Here is an 8,804-nt window from a genome sequence, read left to right as displayed (position 1 = left end):
AGTGGTGTATACTCTCCCCGGCTGCTGCACTCTACCAGTCTCATATTTCTTCTTCTTCGGGCAATTACTGGCTATATGCCCGGGCTGTCCACAGGAATAGCACACTCCAAGTCCTAATCTGCACGGAACTCCAGGATGATACTTTTCACACTTCTGACAATTCAGATCCTACTGTGGCTGCTTCCCAAACCTTTTTCCTTGACTAGCATTAGTATTCAGCCTTCTGTAATTACCTTGACCCTGAGTCTGCTGCGGAACAAAGCCTCCACGCTTAAAATTTCTACCTCTCGGAGCAAAGTTTCTCCCTGAAGGCCTCTAAAAAGGCACCATCAAACTTCCTTTCTCTGTTGCTGCCTTCCTCACACAATCCTCAGCCACCCTACTCTTATTCACCAATTCAGAAAATACCCTGATCTCCATTGGGGCAACGAAGCTCAGAATATCGCTCTGAAGACCTCCTTCATACTTAATACATTTCCATTCAGCAAAATCTTCAGGCACAACTTGACAGATGCGAGAAAAACGACTTAACTCCTCAAATTTGCTAGTATACTCAGCAACAGTCATCTGTCCCTGCTTTAACTGCATTAATTCAAGTTCCTTGGCATTTCTAGCCGAATTAGGAAAGATTTCTTATAGAATTCTGTTCGGAAATCCTCCCAAGGAATTGCAGCACCATCAGGCTGTAGGATACGTCGTGTTCCCTGCCACCAATACTGAGCTTCACCTTGCAACTAATAAGTTCCAAATTCAACCCATTGCTCTTCAGGAACCTGCTATGCCTGTAACGCCCTTTCCATAGCCTGAATCCAATTATCTGCATCAGTGGGATTTGAGGTTCCCCTAAAAGTTAGAGGGCGAACTTTCAGAAATGTAGCAAGTGTCATAGGACCGTCCTCATCATTATTGTTCCCATGATTACCCTGATTTATCTAATTACCCAGTGCCTCAGCTGTTGCCTGCATAGCTGCAGGCATATTTCCTAGGGCAACCATAAAGTCTACTGGATCAGCCCCTATGGGAGCAGAAGTAACGGTGCCTATCCTACCTCTACTTCGCCCGCGACCACGTCCGCGAGTCGACATCTGGTCCCTATACATACCAAACAAGTGATATTAAGTTGATCAGTCTCAATATCGCAGGTCTAATGCTTTAAGTTCCAAATGCATGCTCACGAACGTTTATGCCATATATATCAATCAAATATCCTAATAGCACATAAACACATATACAGAGAATGCACAGAAGTACAATCAGTCCGTCTTTCAGGCTCTATAGGAATGAACTGCTCTGATACCATAATGTAACACCCTACCACACTAAGCTTTACGCTTAAGTCATAAAACAGAGGTGGTGTGGTATTACAACCTCTAAAATAAAATGAGTACATATAATAGCAGAAGAATTATAATATGCTAGGAGCCTTGAAGAATAGAGGAAATAAAAATCGCAAAATAAAAGCGCAACGCTCAAGGAACGAGTTGACTTGAGTGCTAAGAAAACCATATCTACTAAACATAAGATGACAGAAGTAGGAATAGAGTGCCAAAGATACAAAATAACAAGCTCCTGACTCAGCCTGCGAAGTCAAGACTGGCCGGAGAATATTTACATATATATATATACATACATATCCCAAAACCCAAAAGAACATATACACAATCCTACCTCTCCATAAACCTCTAGGAGGATCAAAAGAACAAGTTATGCGGAGAGAAAACTAAGTACATATATACACATCATAGCATAACAAAATAACTCTGTAACCACTCCGCTTCAAGGGCCTAGACGCCTAACGAGATGCCTCTCGACCTGCATCTGAAAAACAACAACATAGTATAGAATGAGAATCGGAGGTTCTCAGTATGGTAAAGGTGTCACACACATAATATATAAGGTTCTGGGAATGCCAGAGGCAATCCTAGAATGCCGACACTCAGATTATAGAGCTTAAAGTATTAAACAGAAGCCATAAAAGGTGGTTTTTATAAAAATATTTAATCCTAACTTAACTTAACCTTAAATCTAAGTCCCATACTGTCATTCTTCCATACCTCCAACTCCTTTATGCGTTTTCACAGACAAATAGACAGATAAGGCAAACACAAGAAGGTTACAGTTATTACAGGTAACAAATACACATTTAGCATGGCAAGTACATATAGGCATACCCAATTAAAGCACAAGCAAGTAATTCAAGTAATATGCATATGATGCATGCCTGTCCTATGGCTGATGAGGCTCATCTGTCGGTTATTCAGCCAACCCGACAAGTCTGAATTGTCCTTAGACTGTCCCCCGACGTGCATTCCCAAGAGTCTATGCATAGCTTTTTCTCATATAGTCAATATTGCTCAATGGGGGTAACATTCCCGGGAATTTATATAGTTCCCGGTCACACTTACGTCGTAGGATCAACAGAGTATCGAGTTCTCAACTTGGTACACGTGGTGGCAAGCCACGGCACTTAATCCAGGGAATCTCGTATCTGAGATTATTCAAATTCATAAGCCATTTAAATAATTCAATTATAATTCATCAACATCCACATCATTCTCAATCGTATTTCATTCATCATTATACGTCAATCATATTCAATCCTTATCCTTCATTATCACACCTCCCATTCCAGCCATCAATAGTTCTAATTCAAAACATAATTCATTCTTTTCTAAATAAATCAAACTTAAAACATGCTCATTTTCTTAATAACTCTAAATCAAACCATATAACCTTTGAATCTAAATCTTTTTAAATAATCATATAAATAAAATCTCTAATTTTTATAAAATTTCGGCAGTATCTCCTCTAAAACTCGGACTTTGCCACCCTTTTCGGGTCCAAACCTGCATTCTTTTCAATTCAACACACCCTTCCTCATCATCATAACAATCACCACAATAAATCTACCTCAGATCAACAATTAAACTCATATAATATTCAAATCCAACAACCAAAATTCAACTAAGAATCATAGTTCACAAATCCTAGGCTTTTAACACAAAATACCTCATTATCACAACAACCTCCACAATAGTTATACCTCAAATCAATAATTCACCAAATCATTAATTAATCAACAAGCACCAAATCAACCATGTTCATCAACAGTAACATTCAACCATAATTCTCTCCAAATTAACATAACAACATTCACCATCCAAAATTAATAACTAATTATCCAATAAACTTCAACCAAATATATATTCATCGACAAATTACTAAACATTAAACATACACCTACATTCCAACTTATCATATGGTCATCTAGCCTAAGTTTTCACAATTTCAAGCTCCAATTATTTATTCACAACCTAGTACACATTCATAACACATATATATCCAATTTAATACTCAAAGCTCAAATTCAATAAAAATAAAATAGAATTATCGTATCCTCACCTTACCCAAGCTTCACATAAGCAAGAATGAATGTTTTCCTCAAACTAATTGGATCCTAAAACATCAGAAATCAAAGAAATTCAACCTTCCCATTAAAAATTCGAAAATTGGGTGAAAAGAGGGCTGAGAGTGATTAAACAAGTTACCAGTAAAATTGTTCCGGTAGAAATGCAGAGCTCAAGACGGTGAACGCGTGGCCGCAAATGGTACGGCGATTGGAGCTTGGACGGAGAAGTTACGGGGATCGGAAATTTACCGTAAGGTTACAGAAGCTTTCTCCCCTCCCTGGAAGCGTTTCACGCTGCTGCAGCCAAATGAGGGAGAGAAGGGCTTGGGTTCACTTAAAAGGGCTGGTCCGGTTGGACCGATAGCCCGGTTCGGATCCGATTCAATCAGTTCGGTCTTTTTGGTCCAATTTTAGACCGTTTTTTCGAAATTAGTATCAAAATTCTCGTTTCGATGAGCTCTACCCTAATTTAATATAATATTCACATTTCTAATCCTTCTTATTAAAAACTAATTTATTGACTAATTATCTACTAATTTAACCGGGGTTTACATTCGGGCCACAATTATACCGGGTGAAAACCGGGCCGTTAACATTACATTACGTTGATACCTTCTTGTAAGCTAGCATGTAAAAATATCCAAATTTCCAAGACTCCAACCATTATTTAACATGGTAAAATTCACTTAGAAAAACATAACAAGAACCAACCCTTCTTCAAAATTAAAGCATAACCACAATCAATATTAAAACATAATTACAATCAATACTAATATTGTCTAATAATATCAAATATTTAAATCAATACAAATAACATAATATTATGCATTAGTCTAAAGTCTTATGCATTCTAAACATAAAACATTAACTTATAGTCTTATAATGACTAATAACACAAAATATTAAAGTTTACAATACTTAAATTCCACATAAGAATAGTCATGATACATCACTAATAACACAAAATATTAATTGTGTATGATGACCAGGCCACCGGGCCGACTTTGAGTGACCCGAGCTATGGCCCGGACCCGATCCGAAATAATGACCGGGTCTATTTTTGAGACTCTTATCCAGCCCTAAATCCGATAAAATCATACCAAATTAGCCCCTAAAGTGTTCAGGACCGGGTCGGATCTTCGGAACGAGTTGGGTAATGTGCACCCCTAAGCAATACCCATAAATAAAAGAAATAGAATACGTGGAAGCTTTTTTCTTTTCCGTCTCAATGGTAGTAGGTTGGATATATAAAAGCGAAAAAAAAACACTGATTTGTTATATGTACAAATATCAATTTCTTTCAACAAAATATTGAAGACTATGCTGCCATAGAATAATTGCAATTGAAACAGCGAAAAAAAAAAAAGTTCGGTTTGTTGACTCTAGGCTCTTTTATTTATTTACTAATGAGTATGCAAGATCAGTATCCAAAGCGAGAAATAAATCTTCTCAATTTTTTTCTTAGTTACTAATGTAAAATGTGGTTTTTTATTATACGTTTTTTTAAGTCAAATTTAAAGAAATATAAAAAATGTTAAATAATAAAAAACACATTTGATAAAATAATTTTAAAAAAAAATTCTATTCCCTCCAAAATCCACTAAGCATATATAATAATAATAATTCAATTCGAGGATTAGATATTAACTAACTCCACTAACAACATTTGAAATAAATTAGTTTAACTTTTTCTGCGACATAAAATAAAAAATCCATTCATAATTACGTGTAATAGCACAAATAACAAAAAGCTACTGATATTATATGTTTAAGGTTTAATTAATATATCTCCCACATGTTAAAATTATTAATTAAATTATTATTTATAAACTATTAAAAAAATTTAACTTTAATTTTTAATGTATTTACTCTTAAAATAAAAATTTAATTTATGTAAATTATTTTTATTAATAATAATTTTAACATGTTATTTAAGAGTATATATTAGCTATACTCTTGTATTTATTACATTAATATATTAACATTAAAGAAAAATATGGTAGAAAATACTTTACGGAATTATCGTATTTAGGCTGTTTTTTTTATGGAAATAGAAATAGGTGATGTATCTAAACATGATAATTTTTTATATTTTATAAAATTGTGAAAGGTATACAAATCGGACGGTCCGATTTATATGTCTCAAATTTTTTAATTTTTTTAACATAAATCAGACGGTCCGATTTCTGTATCCCTCTCAAATTGGACGATTTGATTTCTGTACTCTCACAAATTGAACGGTCCGATTTTTATACCTTTACAAATTGGACGATCCAATTTTTGTACTTCTAACAAATTAGACGATCCGATTTTTACTTCTCTAATTAAACGATTTCACATTTGAGAATAACACTCTATCAATCCATATTTTTAAAAAACACCATTGTGACTCCAATATCAAAAACAACAAGTTCTGGTATTTACATAGATGTCAGACAAATTTTAGATTCAATATTCATCTATTGTTAAAAAAAAATTTATAGTACATGCCACTTTTTTTTTTTTTTATAAAGTTCTCACTCCTTTTTTTTTTTTAGAGGATTATGGTGCATCCGAAGAAGAACCCAATGAAAAAGAGTCTGGAAGAGAAAATTACTTTTTTAATAAATCCAAAGGTTGAGCATCACTTCAAACTCTATTACATCCTAGCCAATAGAACAGAGAAAGCGTTATAAGAAATATTATAAGACAAGCAGAGGAAGTATGAATCTATTTGGAGAGACATATAAGAGTCGATAAATCATTTATTTTTATGTTGTCAATTTGTCTCTAAATTATAGTAGATGGCATTGGATAGTAAAAAAGTATTTTGGGAACCTTGTGATGGTAGAATATAGTCTGAATGTTGGGAAATACAAACTCTTAGATATATAAGGAAGAAAAAGTGGATTATGTTCTCTTTTCTAATATGGGCGATATGAAATTGTAGAAATATTAGAATCTTTGAAAAAAAAAATTATTCCACGGATGAATGTGTGGGAACAAGTGAAAGCTCTCGTTAATATGTGGTGTGAGGTAAATAAAGTGGAGAAAAAAGATATTGAGAAGGTGAAGTGCGCAGAGAAAAAGTATAGGTGGGTTTGGTGGCACTGCTTCCTGCATAGACCTATTATTAACAAGTATGTAGTAGGGAATTTTCTATCAAGCTTTGACAGGTCTGGAACGTTTGATGGGAGATATAGGCCTGGTATGATAAATTTTTTTGAAAAGGTGAATATTTTATTTTATAAATTATTTTTGCAAAATAAAAACTTTACTAAGAAGGCTCCACGGTGATGCTCTGCTAGAAGGACTTTAAAATGCAATACAGTTTTAAGTTTTTGTTGGAGGAAGTTGGTGTTGTGTAAGGAGACTTGAAGGTGGTTATTGATAATAAGAGAATAGTTGAATAGATAAAAAGGAAAGAAAAAGCCAATTGGAAGCAGAAATTTGTGAGGATAATAAAACCATGAGCATGAGGCACACATTACAGAACATTTGTACTGTGATCAAAGGTGAAAGGGATGTTAAAATAATGAAAGAATGGGAACAAAGGGCGGAAAGGGAAGATAAGAAGTGGACATGGTGGGAATGATGAGAAGAAATTTGACCAAGAAGGAATGCAGATTTCATGCAAGAAAAGGGGTTACATTAGATAACATCAATATGATTAAATGATGGTATCATTGGAGTAATGCTCTTCCACGGGAGTTGCAAGGTATGTTGGCTACATCATTCAGGCATGGTGGTGGAAGATAGATGCAGTACATGCATATTGTATGGAGAGATTCTATTAGCTTTTTTTTGTTGTTGTTAAGTGCTATGTTTTATTTATCTGATCTTTGTATTTTGACGATCCTTGATGGTTATGTCGAAGAAGATTATTTAATTATCTAGAAGAAAAATTAAAGTGGAATTGTTCATTAAGCATTGCATCATTAGAACTGAAAAGAAAATGATTAACGCCACTCAAGCCACTACTAGATCATTACATCACATAAAATGATGAAAATCCATATCCAAATCCAGATAAGAATTGAAAGAGTAAAAGCTACTATCATTAGCAAGGATCGAATTACGGTCATATACTACTCTAATCAAACCATGCATGCATTACCTCATTACTAATCTCAGAAATCAAAGGCGCCTCACGAGTTCTTCTTTTTGTTAACCTTCTTCTTGGACTTGCAACCGGCTTCATCTCCATGGATCATACCATGCAGCTCCAAACCAATGAGGTAGCAAAGATAAGTATCAATGGTGATGAACATCGTCTTCTCATCCGTATACACTTTGTACAAATACCACCAGGTTTCTTCATCGAACCAGTCCAGCTTCTTTTCCGGTCTCACCACGTCAAAGTGCTTCCCTAGTACTGTCTTCGCCAACTTGTCAAGATCGTACCGCCATAGATCCACCTTCTCCCCTACCTCTTTTAGCCCTTCTACCGCCATCGCCCTAAGGTCGAACGCCTTCTTCAGCTCGATCCCGTGGTGCTTCTCCAGCTTTGCCTTCACCTTTTCGATCTCCATTCCGACCGCGATAACCCTAGGGTTGGCGAAGAAGTCGCAGAGGGGCTTAGGGTTTTGCTTCGCGTTGTAATAGTCAGCTTGTTCGGGAAGAGGGTAGAGGAGGCAGTGAAAGCCAACACAGAGGGAAATGTAGTCGTAGCGGTGGTCTTTGACACCGCGCTTGGTGCACCTGGTAAATTGGTGCTCGGCGGTTAGGCCGACGATGACCGGGGTGTTTTTGGGAGTGAACTTGAGAAGGTCGGTGAGCCACTTGGAGAGCGTTTGGGAAGAGGTGGTGTGAATGCAGAGGATGCGTTGGTCGTCGACATAAACGGTGTAAGGGTAATGGCGGTAAGTGAAGTTGTAAGTCTCGACCTCGGTGATCATGCTGGGTTCAATGCTGATCTCGAGAACCATTGTTGTTACAGCTTGTTAGTGGTTGCTGCTACTCTTTGTGAGAGGGATAGAGAAAGTGTGGAAAGAAGAACGAAAACGGTTACGAAGTGGTTTGGAATGCGTGTGGTTCGTTATTAAGGAGAGGGACGCAAATATGATTCTGTTATAACAAATGCGTGTGGTTGTTGGGAGTCACGCGCGTCTCGTTGCCTTCTTTTTCACTTTTATTTTTTGGCCAACAGATCCAAATATCTGTTTGAGTGTAGACTGTAGTGTACCGGAGAAGTGTGTCTGTGTGAGTTAATCACGGGTTCATGCTATCAAGATGAATGACTAAATATGAGTATATGACGCATAATTTTGCTGAGTTAAGTAGAAGTGCATTATTTAGGGAGACGGTGAAGGTTCAAGCTAAGGTCACTGGTTTTAAATGAAAGATCAATGAGTGTTTATAACACGGAATTAATTAAGTATTTGATAATAATTTATTTTATATTTAAAATGTTATT

General features: G+C 36.0%; 1 protein-coding gene across 1 annotated transcript; it reads right to left on the bottom strand.

Annotated features, from left to right (window-relative positions):
- Positions 1-7,422: 7,422 nt before the first annotated feature.
- LOC107646587 (uncharacterized) lies at positions 7,423-8,400 on the bottom strand. The gene has a single exon (XM_016350764.2). It carries the CDS (start codon positions 8,314-8,316, stop codon positions 7,537-7,539), a length of 780 nt encoding a protein of 259 aa, XP_016206250.1. The 5' UTR covers positions 8,317-8,400; the 3' UTR covers positions 7,423-7,536.
- Between the last annotated feature and the right edge of the window lie 404 nt (positions 8,401-8,804).

This window comes from Arachis ipaensis, chromosome B6 (assembly GCF_059453495.1).
Source record: "Arachis ipaensis isolate K30076 ecotype BB chromosome B6, ASM5945349v1, whole genome shotgun sequence".
Classification (NCBI taxonomy): domain Eukaryota; kingdom Viridiplantae; phylum Streptophyta; class Magnoliopsida; order Fabales; family Fabaceae; genus Arachis; species Arachis ipaensis.
Note: the sequence above shows the minus strand (reverse complement) of the source record. Positions and strands in the feature narration are given on the sequence as shown.

What these genes read in the sequence shown, in the direction of transcription:
- LOC107646587 (XM_016350764.2), bottom strand. Translation starts at nt 8,316, where the DNA reads ATGGTTCTCGAGATCAGCATTGAACCCAGCATGATCACCGAGGTCGAG.